This window comes from Mauremys mutica, chromosome 2 (genome assembly GCF_020497125.1).
Source record: "Mauremys mutica isolate MM-2020 ecotype Southern chromosome 2, ASM2049712v1, whole genome shotgun sequence".
NCBI classification, from domain to species: domain Eukaryota; kingdom Metazoa; phylum Chordata; order Testudines; family Geoemydidae; genus Mauremys; species Mauremys mutica.
The window spans coordinates 223233042-223250700 of NC_059073.1; the positions used below are offsets into that span (position 1 = coordinate 223233042).

Here is a 17659-nt window from a genome sequence, read left to right on the forward strand (position 1 = left end):
TGTTTTGGATCTCCTTGCCACTGGGTCAGGGTTTTCCTCTTGTCACGTCTCGTGTGGTCACTGCCTGCACACCAGTTTTCCCATGTTAAAAGATTTCATGTGCAGGCCTCTGCCAAAGGGCTTCACAGGCAGTGCTAACGCGGGTGGTTACTATTGAAATTATTCTCTCTCAACCTAAACAAATATTAGAGCTGAAATATTCCTCCCTGAAAAAGATAATGGGACACATCTGTTTCATGCAGTCCTTTGTCTTGAGATCTGCTGAGGCAGATCAGTTCCCAGCTCTCTTAATGCTGAAACTTTATTGAAGGCTGAGGTTATTAATGGAATCACTGGAAAAGTAGATTTACAATCCTGGCTCTTTCCAGACACTGTAGAAAGAAATACAGATCACAGGGCAAGTTGAAGTCCTGCAAGTACAAGAGAGAATACCACTATGGCTACACTACAGAGTTTACAGTAGTACAGTTGTACTGATGCAGCTGCACTGTTGTGGTGCTGCTAGTATAGACGCTCTAAGCTGACAGGAGAGAGCTATCTTGTCCATTTAATTACTCCAGCCCCTGCAAGTGATGGTAGCTATGTTGGCAGGAGCTCTTCCCGTGACATAGCATTGTCCACACCAGCACTTAGGTTGGTGTAACTCACATCGCTCTAGTGGGGTGGCTTATACACACCCCTGAGAGACATAACTTATACTGACCTAAGCTGTAGTGTGTACATTGCCTGAGTAGTAGCTTGAATATATCAGGGTGGTGCGGCGAGGTCAGTAGGTGCCTCAGTGCAATCTACATAACTCCCACCCAGTGTTGTCTGGAGTTAGACCCCAGCTTCGGGGCAAATAGCTACCTGCATCTTTGGTCAAAATGAGGTCATCGCCTGGAGCGGTACTTTATGAAGCTGTGCAAGAATCACAAGCACAGTCTTATCCCACATCTCATCTCAAACAGCCCAAGGAAATGCCAGGATATCATTACCACTTAATCTGACAATCCCAGGGTCTTCTCCAGGATCATGATAGTATTGATATGGACTTCAAGGAAAAAGGAAATTGATGTTTTGCTGATCAGGGCTCTGCAGAAAGCTGAAAAATACAGTGGTGTATTCCTGATAAACACAAACAGGGCACCTGCGAAGTAAATCATGGACATAGGCTGAGGATGACTCCTATTAGGTATAAGATCTTATTTCATAAGAATGTTAACAAAAGATGAAGTTAGTCATAAAGGGAACAAGTGGCGTCACAGAAATGAAAGTACAGTTCTTAGTGAAGCCTGTTGGGGGAATGGTGATCTCAGTGTCTCCTCTTCCCCCAGCATCCCACCGGACTCAGAATTGCAGGGAGGACACCCTCCTTCCCCCACTAGTGGGACTGAGATGGTGCCTGGCTCCCTTCCCTTATGGGACCTTTTGGGGAAAACAGCAGATAGGAGCCAGCCACAGACTCCAGGAGTAGCAGCTGCAGAAGCAGCTAAAGCAGGAAACTTTAGATATTTCAGAGAACTTTCTATAGTTTTTGACTGGATTTTCTCTGCCCTCTGCTGATTAGCTGTTCGCACCAACCTGTCCCTCCCGTCCCAATCTCTTCACCTCAGGTTCACTCCACACTTGCCATTCCTTTCTTCTCCCCTTCCCTGACCCCAATGTCACCCTTCACTAACCTTTTTCTTTCCATTTAGCTTATCGCCTCCTAAGTAACACCCTCTCCCCCTGAAAAAAAAATTATAGAACTAACAGGCCATTTGCTTCCATCACAATATTCACTCTGCTTGTGTGTTAATACCCCTTCCCCACCCTATGTCTGCCTTGTCTATATAGAGTGTAAGCTTTTCAGGATAGGGACTGTCTCTGTTCATACTGTGCCTAGCACAATGGGGCCCCATTCTTGGTTGTCCCTTAGGCACTACCATAATAAACATGATTGATACTAATGAGTCAGACTTCATATGAAGACTACCCAGTAACTCCTTTCTAGTAATTATTCCCTCCCAATAATTATCTCCACACCTCACTCTATCACATCAGTTTGCAGAGGTCCTTTTGTCTATTCTTCGCTTTCTTAGGTGGTGAATGCAGAGAAGTAAATTTTTGACAGGATCCTCTCATTTGTGAACAATCCTTATGTCAGATGCTAACAGAAGGTAATGGAGAAGGATCATTCAGTTCCCAATGAATTCCAGGGAATGGGTACCAGAAAGAAAACTGTATCTGCTGGTAGAATGTAGGTATTTATTGAGATCTGGGAGCACTCTTATTTCTATGGGTAAGGCTTGTCCTGGTCATGACAGTCAATATCTCTGATGGTGTTTTCATGAGGAAGAACATGATCAGCCCACTCCAGAGAGAAAGTCAGCTTCTCCTGTTCTGAGCAGAGCAAAGTTTCTTATCTCTCTGCTGTGCCCATCAAGGGAAGGATGAACACCCAGGTTTCCATGGCATATTGCAGTAAGCAGCATGGAATCTGTATACACAGGTATCTTCATTCTTGGTGAGTCAGTTTGATGAATTCGTGATTGACCTCTTTGCTTTTGAAAAAGCAGTAAAGTGTCCTATGGCCTCTCCATGAATGATCTCTCAGAAACTTGGGTAATGAGAGAGACAAGGTGGGTGTGCAGCTTGAAAGCTTTTTTTTGTCTCCACCAACAGAAGTTGGTCCGTTTTAAAGATACTACCTCACCCACCTTGTCTCTCTCATATCCTGGGACCGACCTGGCTACAACATTACTGCAGACTTGGATAATGTCACTTCTATGTGTCTTCCGACCTCTTCCACTGCTGCCCAGGACCATGCCAGCAATAGAAATCAGAGAGCACCAGTGAAAGAAGTCAACAAACAAAACATATTCTCCGGGTGAAGCACAGTCCATGGTTTAACTACCACATTAAACAACTGAACCATAGCCTTACATTCCTCCAAGAGGATATATGAAAAAGTCCAAGTAAAAGCTCAAATATCTGTACTATAATGTTCTCAGAATGTTCAGGAAAAAGAAATGTTGTACAAAGCGCAACATTAAATACTCCTTGATGGTATCATTTCTAATTCCAATCTCACAGGAATCAAGTGCACATCCTTGGATTCTCATTCTTGTCCTGTAACTTGCTACCCAATTGAACCATTGTGGCAGGTGTCAGTGTACTTTCCATTCATTAAAAAAGATGTCCTGATAATTACTTGCTTCAGTAAGGTGAATTTTGAAGCTGTGAGCTTTCTCTAATGACACTGCGTATTGTACTTCTGATTTAGACATGTAGTCCTCATAACTATCATAGCAGCAAAGAGCCCTGTGGCACCTTATAGACTAACAGACATATTGGAGCATGAGCTTTCGTGGGTGAATACCCACTTCGTCGGATGCATGTGATAGATATGCTTGCTTTGATCTGCTTACTCTTGGAAGTCCCCAAGGCTCCGTGCTGCAGGCTCCATGCTGCCTGGGATCCCTAGGGACAGCTCTGTCCACCATTAGGGAATTTTTTCCTGAGAACCAACCCCCTGTAACATTTCATGAACCCCTAGGGGTTCACGAACCCCAGTTTGGGAACCACTGGTTTAGAAGTACATTATGCAGTACAACTAGTGATACAATTACTCTTTTGTCCCATAGCATGACTTATGATGTCTTCAGAGACAAACCTTGTGACTTAATCCTTTGACAACAGGCGGTGTAGCTTTCAAAACAAATCCGATTTCCTTATTGAAGAGTGACCATTGGTTTCTTGTGAACTGGATGCAGCATCAAAAGATGTTAACGGGTCTTTAGTACTGCCTGATGTGAATAAAGAAAAAACAGTATTGCAACATCATTTCACTTCAAGTAGTACAATAGAAAGAGGCATCTAGGGAAATGCAGATTTTCTAGAATTACATAGCAGTTACTTTTCTAGAAGCAATGGTTTGGGTGGATTTATAGACTATCCAAGGAAAATTTTGACATTAGCCTGTCTTAGTCATAGGCTTTTGGAAATGGAATTTCTTCACACTTTGGCAGGGTGGATTTGATTTAAATGAAATTAATTTAAATCATAATTTAAATTACTACTCAGGAAGACTCGATTTAATCATGGATTTCTACATAAAAGTGCATTCTTGTTGGTTTTTATAACCTTAATATATATTCTTCACAACTCAGAGACAGATGTAGGTTTCATTTTTAGAAGGTACACACTATACATTTTAAAGTGATTTATTTTGAAAACTTTTCAGATTAGTTTTACAGCTATATCAGAAAATGAATGATTGTTTGGTTATTTCATTTACCAAAGGTAATTGAAGCAGCTATTTATTAAGTCAGTGGGAGGTGAGCTATCTCCAATTCAACAGGTTAATCATTAATATTTGGAGGACTTTCTTGCCATTCTGTATTAGGAGGAGAACATCACCAGACAGACATTTAAATTGTTTTATTTAACTAAAACAACAACGTTACGTATTCTGAATTTTTTTCTTAAACAGCAAACATATAATATTTTAACAAAACAATCAGTTAAACATTCAGGTTTTTTAAAATCAGGTTTGTATTTGTTAAAATTGTTTTTAACTAAAATAGTTAAATGAAATATTTATTTTAAAAAAAAATTAAATTGACTGTGTCAGCAAGGTCAACAGGAGAAACTTAAAATATTGGCTTCTGCAGCTTACTCAGTAGTCTTCACCTTCATTTTCCTGTTTGTTCATAGACTGGAAAAGAAAAACAAGCTTTCCTGCTTCTTCAGGTCCCAAACAATTTCTCAGTTTGGAATGAATTAGTCCAAAGGAAGAAAATATTCTTTCTACACTGGCAGAAGAAGCTACTGCTGTTAAAAGTGAGATTATCACTTCAACAGTCTCTGAATCCAAGTCCTTAAGTGACTTCTACCAGTTCACTGGTGTGACTTTCTTTAAAATATTATCAGCAAACATATATTTCTTTAATGGTTCACCCTTAGCTCTGAAGTTTATTATAGTTGGCATTATGGATGGATGATTGCTGGATGTCCATGACTTAGCCAACTCCTCTTCTTCAGCAGTTAAGGTTTGACTCTGGGACCGAGTATTGAGAATATTTGTAAGAAAATGAGCTGGAGATAGTGCTTGTCCCATTCATTTTTTTAATGTTTGTACTTTAACTCTGTTGTTGCATATTTCTCTTTTTAAGCTCTCACTCAGTTCCTTCCAAATTTCAACAGTGTCAGCAATAAAAGAGCTATTTCCCTGCATTTTGTTCAAGGCTACAGAAATAGGCGTCAGGGCACTCAGCATGTGTTAAACATTTCTCTTAAGCCCAATGTTGAGAACTTTGACTGTGACAGTGTCATCTATTTTTTCACGATTTTGTTCACAAACTGTCATCAGATTAGGCCAGTTCTTGATAAAGTGCTCAAAACAGTCCACTACTGTGTTCCGTAGCAAATCTTGTGGGGGAGTTAGCTTGGTTCTTCCCACTTTTTTCAGAGCAGCTGCTGCAAAGTGGTTGTTACGGAAGTATTTTGCAATTTCAACAACATTAGCCTTTATTCTGGAACACCGAAGTCTTTGGCTAGGAGGTGTATCAAATGAGCACTGCAACTGTATGTTATTAGCTTGGGACTCTCTGCACTTCCTTAATAATTTCTTCTAATCTTGTATACATTTGCAGCATTGTTTGTGACCAACCTGCGTACTAGACATTTGAATTTTTTTCACAGTTTGTTATAGCTTTTACAGCTACTTCTTGTCAGTATTCTGCTGTGTGTGCATTTCCTGAGGTATCAATTGTTTCTGTAAGGAAGACATTCACTTCTTCTGTTGTTACACAAGCACATACAAAAGGATCATTGTGGACATTGCTCCACCCAGGTTAAAAATTTTACCCTCTAGACCTTTTGCACACTGCTCAGTTTTTCTTTCATACACTTTATCCAGCAATTTGCCTGCGATATCTGTTCTGTTGGGTGGACTGTCTCCTGGTCTTAATGACTGAACCATGTTAATGAAGTGTGGGTTCTCAATCAGATGGAAAGGAGCGTTTGTTGCATAAACAAACCGGGCAATTTTTTCATCAGTTACCTATTTTTGTAATCTGCTGGTTCTTACTACAAATTTATCTATGGTGGTTTCTGGATGATGGAGATTTTTTTTTCTTTTTGCTACAGGTGATATACTGTGGCTATATGACATACATGATGTGACTGAAACACTATCATTGGCAGATAACTCTGAAACTATAGAAAATGATGGTGATCTTGAAGGTGAATAGTCTTCAGAATCCTGTATGTTGAGGATGAATTCTCCTAAATAAAATAAGTCAATGCAGTTATTTAATTATTATTACCATACTGCTCATTTAGTATTTCTCATTGTACTGAGTATCAGTGAACGCTACTTTAAAGGTGAAATTGTAAAAGGAAGATCTGCCTATTTCACCTATTTATTTTTTATTACAACTGCATCTAATATGATAGTACCATAGAGTAACAACTATATTTTTTGCTCAAATATGAGAATTCAAGAATAGTCCAGAAGGAAGACAGGCAGTCCTTAAGAAAGAAGTATGAAATAAAAAAAGATTACCAACCTGAAGATCCTGCATGTTCAGACATGTTCCTTTCATCGTCTTCAACACAGCTTCCTCCTGAGAAGGAACACTTCTCATGATGTTGTTTTATTCGGGCAACCAGGCCTTGCATTTCTTTGTTGCACTGTTTGCGTTTTGCATGCATGCCTGTCTTACCCACTGGTAGAGGAACTTCATTAAAATATTCCAAACTGGGTCTCTTTTATGGCCTGCTGCCATTATAGGTTTTCCCTTCTAGTGAGAGAATCATAGAATATCAGGGTTGGAAGGGACCTCAGGAGGTCATCTAGGCCAACCCTCTGCTCAAAGCAGGACCAATCCCCAACTAAATCATCCTGAATGGTATGGTAGATCTCAAATCTATGAAGGCTATGCTCAGAAAGACCTCAAGACTTCTAGAATATGCTGCTTAAACAGTTTCACTTTTGTTTCTACTGCCTGTCCCTCCTTTCTCACATTTATCTCCAGACTTCTCCTTGTCCAGATCTATTCCGCCCCCAACAATCTTCTATTCATTGAACTTTTTGAAACTTTGTACTTCTAGAGAGAGGTAAGGGATTGACTTTGTGTACACAAATTTGCAGAGGGACAATAGGGTTGAGGTCTGTTATTTCTCACCTCTATTTATTTATTTTAAAACATTTTTGCTGTTAACAAGCATGTTATCTTTGGAGACACAAATCCATAGTTTGATAACTGCAAAACTAAGCATCTCTAATGGTATCTTCTGACTGAGCATTAAGTCCCATTGGATAGATAGAAAGATTAACCTAAATAATCTATATAGAAGCCCCTGGAACCCCATAATATTGGGTCCCTCCCTAATCCATGAACTATCAGAAGTCATTTACAAAACTTTTCTTAAACATTACATGAATATATTGCCTCATACTATAGAATTAGAATTTATAATCCCTATTCCATGATAAGATATCTTTGAGCTATAATGTATCTTAATTAAAGCTATCTTTAGAAAGGTTTTTTCCTCAAAAAGCATTTTATCAAAAAAATCCGATTTAAATTAAAAAAATCCGATTTAAAAAAAAAATAAAAAGTTGATTTTTATCCGCCCTGCACTTTGGCCCAACTCAGGAAGGAAGGTGAAAATTAAGCATTCCCTTAAGTTAGTCCAGTCCCCACAGTAAACTAGCTTATTTTAATTTAGGGACCATCTACAGGGGAAGGTTACACTGGTACAAGATAAGGTGTGAATTTAAACCAATATAGTTATATTGTTATAAATCACCATGTTGACAATCTTATTTCAGTATGTGTACCTTTTTTGGGGAGGGCGGGAGGGGATTATCTTCTCTCTTTGGAAGGGGTTATGCTGATATACCTACAGTAGATTCTGTTTGTTAGCAACCTCTTGCTTTCCAGCAAAAAGTTGCTATTATCTGTAAATTGCCAATAAGTGGAAGGCTAGTTGGGTCTGCAGCTTGGGAAGTGCTGGGACATGCCTTTTCTGTCTGCGTATCTGCAAGGTGCCATGCGACCATTGTTCAGCATGTCCCAGCACTTCCTTCTCTGGCTTCAGCCCAGCAAACCTGCCTGTAGGGCTGAAGCCAGGGAACGAAGCACTGTGACATGCAGAACATGGGCTCCTGATGGAGAGTGCAGGGAGAGGTACTGTGCAGCTCTGTTGGCCCCCAGGATCCCCGCTCCCCATGGAAAGTCCTGGCATCTGGGCTACAGTCCCCCTTGCCACTGCTGCACAGGCCACAGCCTCCCCTCCCTGCCTGCAGCCCCAGGACTCCGGGAGACGCTCCCATGTTAGGCACAGATACGAGCACCCCAGCCTGTTTATCTTCTGTGTCGGCAGTGGGTCCTAGCCTGAGGAGGTTTTCTGCAGCCAGGGAAAGAGGTGCTGGGAAATACTGATGCCCCCCCAGTGCCAGGGCAGGATATAGGCTTGAGAGCACAGGGAGGTACTGTGCAGCCCTAGTGTTTCCTTTCCTGCCTGCGGCCCTGCAAACCTGCGCTTTCCAAAAAAGTTGTTAGTAAGCAGTGTGCCTGTTGCTATTAAGTGACAGTTTTTAATATTGGGATAATGATTAAGCAGAATCTACTGTTTATAGGTTTAACTATGCCAGTAAAATGGGTAAAACTTTCTCATATAGATAAGCCCTTATGCTGATTGCCAAGAGTCTCAAGGTCCCAGTCTTGCAGCCAAAGATCATTGGAACATAAAGTTGTGCTAGTCATGGCTTCTGAGGGCATATCTATGCTTGACACACTACAGCAGCAGAGCTACAGTTGTGCCGCTGTAACACTTCAGTATAGACACTACCTACCCCACCCTTAGAAATCACATGTCTTTTGTTGGGCTATGTAACAGAGCATGACAAGCCCCCCTTGGCTTCTGCCTCTGATAGGCTCATAAAGTCACTCTGACACCCTGGGTTTTGTAACCACTGGTGCACTTTATTCTCAGGCTTGTTCCCACCTCCATTTCACCACGTACAAGTAACCCTTCACCAAGTAACCCTTCACCGTCAGTGGGAGGGAGGGGAGAGCTACCTCCCTGTTTTCATTCCCTGCCTTTTCACTTTCCTCCTGGGGCTGGGTTCCTTCTGCTGAGGCTTTTATGCAGCCCCAGGCTAATTAGGTAGCAGCTGTTTCTGCCTCCCCAATTAGGGCTAGATTACTTCCAGCCCACTCTAATTCTCCCTGAGGAGGAGCGGGTGTGACAAAGGGCGGAATCTGTAGCCCTTTGTCCAGCCCTCTGTCACAGGCTGTTACAGGGTATGTCCATGAAGTATTAAGAAATTGATGTGGTGAAATACAGAGTCTCACTGGGTACTGTGATTTAGCACTCAGGGTCCTGCTTCTGGGTTTTACTGGGATCACTTTACACTGGTTCTACATAAAGCTAGGTGAACGAGCCAACTGGGAATTCCTTTGACATAGGAGGATTCCCTGGATGGCACAGAGATGCCAGAATACCTGCATGTTACCCCCTTTCACTGCCTTTGGCTTGGGGGCATGACTGGGGAGCCATTGCGTTTGACCCCTTGGGTTTAGGATAGTTGAGTGTAAGTTAGAGCAGCTATTGGGCTGCTTTATCTTATAGCTCATGCGGCAGAAGAATCATGGGTGTGGAAGGGCACAAAAGTAGTGTACTCTCAGCTGGGCTGTCCTCCCACAGCTGCACTGAGTTTAGAATCAGAGCCCAGGTGTCTGTATTGGTAAACTGATTTGAGAGAAATGCATTTGCTTCTTTTTATGTAAACTTCCTTTCTGGACTCACCTACAGAGTCCTACTCCATTCTTTCTTCCTTCCCTTTTCAGAAAACATGCTGAAACATGTTGGCCCTGTTGGTTTATTGATGCTTTTAATATTTATATCAGCAGTTGCTTCTAAGTCAGTGAATTGGCTGTGTGAGAGAAGACTGTTTCTTATACCAGGAGAATATTGTCAGAATTATGTCTCTTACTAATTTCTCTGCCTGTCAGGCAAATGTGTAATATGGCCCCAGATATTTTTGTGGGTGATTCCAATAAAAAGACTACTTATGTACAAATAAGGATAAACACCATAAAATTTCTGTATCTGGTCATTCACTAGATTTACCCTGGCTGATTCAGAGAGGTGCTTCAGTAAAGCCTGCCGCTCTAAAAGGATTTAATCTCTCCTTTGGAGTTTATGTTGTGGGAAGGAAATATTTAGCTTTAACCAGGGGTTGATCTTTGGGAGATTAATTAGCATAGGGTTTCTCAAACGGGTCGCCGCTTGTGTAGGGAAAGCCCCTGGTGGGCCGGGCCGGTGTGTTTACTTGCCCCATCCGCAGGCCCGCGCCGCTTCCAATAGCTCCCATTGGCCCAGAGCAGCGATCCGTGGCCAGTGGTAGCCGCGATCAGCCGGACCTGCGGACGGGGCAGGTAAACACACCGGCCCGGCCCTCCAGGGGCTTTCCCTACACAAGCGGTGACCCCTGTTTGAGAAACCCTGAATTAGCACGTTACTGGAAGACTTGGCCATACTTCTCCTCCTCCCGCTCCCTCCCAGTCCTGTGAACTGTTCAAGTTACAACTGTGATTTGATTGTCCTCTCCTTACACCAATGGATGGGAGGTTGTGTCTGTTTTCTGTCATTGTAGCTTTGCCACCTATTTTACTGATGACAGTCCTGCATCCAGCTTAGCTTCATCATAAACCAATGTAAACCAGGGTTGAATCCAGTCTTAATTTCTCAGTGGGCTAAACAGGATGTGTATATTATGTTTGGTGTGCTTTAAGGCCTAAATTCTAGAAGACATTCCTGTTTAGGACAGCACCTTTACCTGTTCTTAAGCCCCCCTGAAATCGATTAGGGCCTAACAATTCACACCAAAATTTAAAGGAATACATATATTTATCTGGTTGGAAAACCATTCCCAGAGACTAGTTATCCGTGGTTCACAGTCATGCTGGAAGGACATAACGAGTGTGGTCCCATAGGGATCAGTTCTGGGTCTGGTTCTGTTCAATATTTTCATCAATGATTTAGATAATAGCATAGTACATTTATAAAGTTTGCGGATGATACCAAGCTGGGAGCAGTTGCAAGAGCTTTGGAGGATAGGATTAAAATTCAAAATGATCTGGACAAACTGGAGAAATGGTCTGAAGTAAATAAGAGGAAATTCAGTAAAGACAATTGCAAAGTACTCCATTTAGTAAGGAACAATCAGTTGCATACACATACAAATGGGAAATGACTAGCCTAGGGATCTGGGGGTCATAGTCGACCACAAGTTAAATATGAGTCAACAGTGTAACGCTCTTGCAAAAAAAAGCAAACATCATTCTGGGATGTATTAGCAGGAGTGTTGTAAGCAAGACACGAGAAGTAATTCTGCTCTGCGCTGATTAGGCCTCAACTGAAGTATTGTGTCCAGTTCTGGGCACCCCATTTCAGGAAATATGTGGACAAATTGGAGAGAGTCCAGAAAAGAGTGACAACAATGAATAAAGGTCTAGAAAACATGACCTATGAAGGAAGATTGAAAAAATTGGGTTTGTTTAGTCTGGAAAAGAGAAGACTGAGAGGGAACACAATACCAGTTTTCAAGTACATAAAAGATTGTTACAAGGAGGGGGGAGAAAAATTGTTCCTTTTAACCTCTGAGGATAGGACAAGAAGCAGTGGGCTTAAATTGCAGCAAGGGAGGTTTAGGTTGGACATTAGGAAAAACTTCCTAATTGTCAGGGTGGTTAAGCACTGGAATAAATTGCCTAGGGAGGTTGTGGAATCTCCATCATTGGAGATTTTTAAGAGCAGGTTAGACAAACACCTGTCAGGAATGGTCTAGATCAGGGGTTCTCAAATGGGGGGTCAGGACCCCTCAGGGGGTTGTGAGCTGTCAGCCTCCACCCCAAACCCTGCTTTGCATCCAGCATTTATAATGGTGTTAAATATATAAAAACATTTTTTTAATTTGTAAGGGAGGGGTCGCACTCAGAGGCTTGCTGTGTGAAAGGGGCCACCAGTACAAAAGTTTGAGAGCCACTGGTCTAGATAATACTTAGTCCTGCCATGAGTGCAGTGGACTCAAGGTCCCTTCCAGTCCAATGATTTTCGTTGTTTAGAGTAGTGTTAGTTGAATTAGTTCAGAGTTAATACATTTAAACACAGAGTTGAAATTCACAGTGTCCTTATCTCAGAAACAGAAAGAAGCCTGATTTAAAGCACAGTAACTCTTTGCTTAACGTTGTAGTTATGTTCCTGAAAAATGCAACTTTAAATGAAACGATGTTAAGCGAATCCAATTTCCCCATAAGAATTAATGTAAATGGGGGGGGGTTAGGTTCCAGGGAATTTTTTTCACCAGACAAAAGACTATTTATATATATATATATACACACACACACACAAGTTTTGAACAAACAATTTAATACTGGTACACAGTGATGATGATTGTGAAGCTTGGTTGAGATGGTGAAGTCAGAGGGTGGGATATTTCCCAGGGAATGCCTTACCGTTAATTGATGAACTAGCAATTGGCTGAGCCCTCAAGGGTTAACCCATTATTGTTAATGTAGCCTCACACTCTACAAGGCAGCATGGAGGGAGATGGGGGGGGGGGGGGTGTGTGTGTGTGTGTGTGTGTGTGTGTGTGTGTGTGTGTGTGTGTGTGTGTGTGTGTGTGTGTGTGTGTGTGTGTGTGTGTGTGTGTGTGTGTGTGTGTGTGTGTGTGTGTGTGTGTGTGTGTGTGTGTGTGTGTGTGTGTGTGTGTGTGTGTGTGTGTGTGTGTGTGTGTGTGTGTGTGTGTGTGTGTGTGTGTGTAAAAGAATGAATGAATGAATGAATCAGGGAGGGGGGAGGGATAGCTCAGTGGTTTGAGCATTGGCCTGCTAAACCCAGGGTTATGAGTTCAATCCTTGAGGAGGTCACTTAGGGATCTGGGGCAAAAATCAGTACTTGGTCCTGCCTAGTGAAGGCAGGGGGCTGGACTTGATGACCTTTCAAGGTCCCTTTCAGTTCTAGGAGATAGGTATATCTCCTATTATTATTGCCCCTTTAAGTATACTTACCCCACTCTAAGTACACTGCCTTTTTAAGTAGCTCAGCAAGTTGAGACAGCAGCTGTTGCCAGTACTCTCCCTCCGTCCTGAGCCCTGTTGTGTCCCCCACTTGCTCTATGGAGATGGGGTGAGCAGGGGGAGGGGGACACCCTGACATTAGTCCCTCTCTTCCCCTGCCCCCTCTGCACAGCAAGCAGGAGGCTCCGGGGAGCAGCTCCAAGGCAGAGGGCAGGAGCAGCACATGGCAGTGTGGGGAGGGACAGCTGAACTGCTGGCAATTGATAGCCTGCTGGGTGGCTGCCGCACAGGGAACTTAGGGAAATGGGGAGCTGATGGAGCTGCCAGTCCACCCTGGTTCCAAGCCCCAACCAGTTAGCTCCAATGGGCTGCTCTTCCTGCAAGTTGTGGACAAAGCCTGTGGATGCCAAACAACGTTATAAGGGAGTATTGTGCAACTTTAAACTAGCATGTTCTCTAATTAATCAGCAATGACTTTAAGTGAGGAATTACTGTATTCCTTTTGTAACATGCTGTTTTACCTTAATAGATCACACACAGAGTATGTTGCAAGAGATTTAAAACCTATGGGAATTAGTGTGCAAACCATCTAGTAATAGGCTGAATTATTTCTGTAACCAGTGATCTGAGTTCAAGAATTGAATTTGAAATGAATCTCTAAATTAATTTAAACCTCACTCAAGATTTGTTTATAGCTTTAGAAAGTTATAAAGATGAATTGTTAACTTTATAAACTAGATTGTTAGTAACATGCCTCATTCTTTTTTTAGACTCTATTTGATAATCAGAACAATGCATCAAAAAAAGAAGAGTCAGAAAACGTTAGTAAAAATGATAGTTCAAAGAAGATGTCAGTTGAGAGAGTTTATCAGAAAAAGACTCAACTTGAGCATATCCTCCTCCGTCCTGATACGTACATTGGATCAGTGGAACCTTTAACTCAGGTGAGTTTCCATTAAATTTACAGTTTTCCTGGTGTTCTGACATTTCAAAGAAGAACTACTGTTGTGGCTGTTCTATTCCAGAATACCATGTTGAAAGGTTTTATAGTTTGTCCATGCATGCATTGAAATAGGTCAGGAGAGGCATTTTTAGCAGTGTTTGGTCCTTTTGAAACAACATATGCTCAGAGAATTTTATGGAGCTCAAATCCAGTATGCTGATAGTCTTAATTTATTTATGTTATTGTCTTCTTTGGATGCCTACTATTTCATATTCAATACTTGATGAGTTTACCTGCCTCATTTTTAGATAGAGAATAGAGAGAAGACTCTTTATGGGATATATCTGTATATGTGCAACATTATTTAAAGAACTCAAGACATCAGCAAAAGGAGTGTGTGTGTGTGTGTGTGTGTGTGTGTGCGTGCGTGCGTGCGTATACACACACACAATATAATATTGGCTAGCAGACTCCTCTTGCTGATGTCTTGAGTTCTTTAAACAATGTTGCACATCCCCAGGAAGCTATGGAGGTTCATCATGAAGCTCTCCTGAGCTCAGTTGTGATTTCCCCTTTAAAAAAAACTCTAATTTTCTCCAAATGTTTCTGTCTCTCTCTCCTAGCATAGCAACAGCAGTCTGGTTAGGAGAAGGACTTTACTGAAATAGGGCGTAAAGCTGGGGAGACCTATAGAAGCAGCAACTTTTTTCTATCGTGGGTTGCAACTATAGGGAGTTCAAAGGGCCATTGTTTTGTACTCATGACTTGAGCAGCAGAGCTAGCAGCTCTCTCCGCAGCAGACAGCCACATTGTTTGGGGAAAATTTCAGCATTTGTGGCGCATCTCTTGGCATTTGAACACCATTGGAAGTCAGGCTCTGCCACCACAGATCCGACCCTGAGTGGCCAGCTTCAGCCTTCACTCTGTGGGTGATAAAATGTACAAGCTGGAACCCCTGAAATGACTCATTTCTTTTGCGTCAAGTGCCCAGGGAGGGCCATAACACTAATATCCACATGTTCACTATCGCATTTAAAACGGATGTATTCTGAGAAGAACACAAGGAAGGTGTTCAGACAGGAACTCCTCCCACCAGCTCTCAAATTTAAAGTGATTCATTATCTAAATATGCTGTTGATTTGGAGGAGAATCAGTTCTCCATTTACCTACTAGGGAAACACCCCCACCCCAAAGGTCCTGATTTGTGACAAATTTCTCTGAAGTTATCCTTAAAAAGTTAAACTGCATAGCTTTACATGGTCTAGAATTATTTAGTCCTCCTTGAAGAGTTCCAAAACTCAAAGGAGCATAGCTTAGCTACTACAGAGTCTAAAATTAAGAAACATATGAAGCTCTACAAAGTTAAGAGGTGCAGCCCCTCCTCCCTGAAGGATCTAAGGAGACATCAAAAGCTATTGTCTCTGCTCTCCTGTGAGGATGAGGAGACTTCCAGCTTCCTCTCAAAGCACTCTCATTTGGACGGCTCCAGAACTCTTTCCATCCATGGTGAAGTGGAAAAGTTGGCGAAACTCATTCATTCACTCTGAAAATAGATTCTTCTTCGAGTGATTGCTCCTATGCATTCCAGTCAGGTGTGTGCGCCGTGCGTGCACGGCTCTTCGGAACATTTTTACCCTAGCAACTCCGGCGGGCCGGCTGGCGCCCCCTGGAGTGGCGCCGCTATGGCGCCTGTTATATACCCCAGCCGGCCCGTCTGCTCCTCAGTTCCTTCTTACCGCCCGTGATGGCCAGTTGGAACTGTGGAGTGCTCTCTGTCCTCCACAACCCTAGCTCTCGCTACTTTCTCGTGTATATAATTCGTTTAGTGATTAGTGTAGATAGTTTCTGTTAGTTAGATAGTTAGTTCTTAGGATAAGGTTAAAGGATGGTTTTCCCCTCCCTTTCCTCCCCCGGTGCGGGCTCATGCCCAAGGCACCGGGCTTTAAGCCCTGTGCATCTTGCCAGCGGCCTATGCCAGTAGGGGATCCGCACGACTCCTGCCTCCGGTGCCTCGGCGAGAGTCACAGGGCAGATAAGTGCTCTATCTGTTCCTCTTTCAAACCCCGGACGCGTAAGGAGCGGGACATATGTTTAAAGCAGCTCCTCATGGAGGCTTTGCTCCAGCCCCCGGCACCGTCCGCGCCGGCGCCGAAGGCTTCATAGGTCCGGAGCGCTCCGCCGGCCCCGGGCCGTTCCGGCACCGAGACTACGCGCCCTCAGCCACCGGCACCGCAGGCCCGGCACCGCTCCCTCTCGCCATCAAGGAAGTGCAAGCCGGCGAAAGCGGGTGCCAAGCCCCACGCGGAGGGCCCAGCAGCCAAGACAGTTGCGCCACCTGCAGTCCCCGCTGTGGCTGTGCACAGGACGTGCACCGGGCCGTTGACTCCGGCGCCGCAAGGGCCGTCGAGTCCGGCACCGCCATGCTCCCCGGCACCGGCCGCAGTTGAGCTCCGGCTGCCATCGACGCCGGAGACTTTCTCCACGGCGCGCGAGCTCATAGAGCTCACAGAGGCACCGAGCCTCCGGCCCCCGGCACCGCCGGTGCGGGCTGTCGTTTCGGCGGGAAAGCCGGCAATGATGGTTCGGCCCCCCTCTCCGGACTGACGGCACGGACGACGCTCCCGGTCCCGGTCACGCTCCCGGTCCCGCCGCAGGTCACCGTCCCGTCGTTCGCGATCTCGGCACCGCTCGCCATCGCGGTACCGGTCCCGTCTCGACGCCGGTTGCAGTCCCGGTACCGTTCGACATCGCGGTACCGGTCGCACTCCCGGCGTCGCTCCAGGTCCCGATCGCCGTCGCGTCGGCACCGACGGAGGTCTGCTTCCCGGCACCGCGATTCGCGCAGCCGCTCCCGGCGCTGCAGGTCCGGATCCCGGTCGAGCTCCCGGCACCGGTCGAGCTCCCGGCACCACAGCGGATGTTGGTCTCGGTCACCATCCCGGTACCGTGCGGACCGGCACCAATCCTCGGCACCGTCCGGGGACAGACTACCTCAGTCGGCGGCGCACTTCGTCAGCGCCTCGGCGCCTCCATGGCCATCCCGTCCCGCGTCGGTTGCTTCCGGGGTAGACAGTAACGGGCACCTGCCACCTACCCCACAAGGCCAACCTCAGGGGGCCCAGCAGTGGGGCTTCTGGGTTCCCTGGGCCCAGTACGAGACTCAGGGGGTGCCATTCCCCCCAAGAGCCCCTGCCTCCGAGCGCAGGGTACCAGCGGCGACCGTCAGCCGGCCGGCCCCTTTGTCACCAGGCGCGGTTTCCATACCGCCTGAACCCCAGAGGCACACACAGCCCGACCCAGACGACGAGCGGACAGCAGATCCATCGTCGGAGGCTGTTGTCCAGGGCTTATCCTCCTCATCCTCACCTGACGAGGCGGTGGCCGGAGCGTCGGCCAAGGAGCCTCCGCCGATAGACTTAAAGGTGCACCAAGACCTGCTTCGCCGCGTGGCGACGGCTATGGCTCTCCCAGTGGCAGAGGTCCAGGAGGACGAGGACCCCATAACCAATGTCGTTGGAGCAGAGGCTCCAGTGCGCGTGGCATTACCGTTCGTGCGCACGATACAAAAAAATGCCACCACACTCTGGCAGACGCCTGCGTCCATCCCTCCTACGGCCCGTGGGGTTGAGCGCAAGTACTCTGTCCCCCCCACGGG

General features: G+C 44.8%; 1 protein-coding gene across 2 annotated transcripts in view; it reads left to right on the forward strand.

Annotated features, from left to right (window-relative positions):
- Positions 1–17659, forward strand: part of TOP2B (DNA topoisomerase II beta) — a 137498-nt gene that overhangs the window by 22509 nt on the left and 97330 nt on the right. For both annotated transcript variants that reach the window (XM_045003214.1, XM_045003213.1), the window contains exon 2: positions 13832–14005. In XM_045003214.1, the coding sequence (XP_044859149.1) occupies positions 13832–14005 (174 nt within the window). The remainder of the gene's footprint in view (positions 1–13831; positions 14006–17659) is intronic.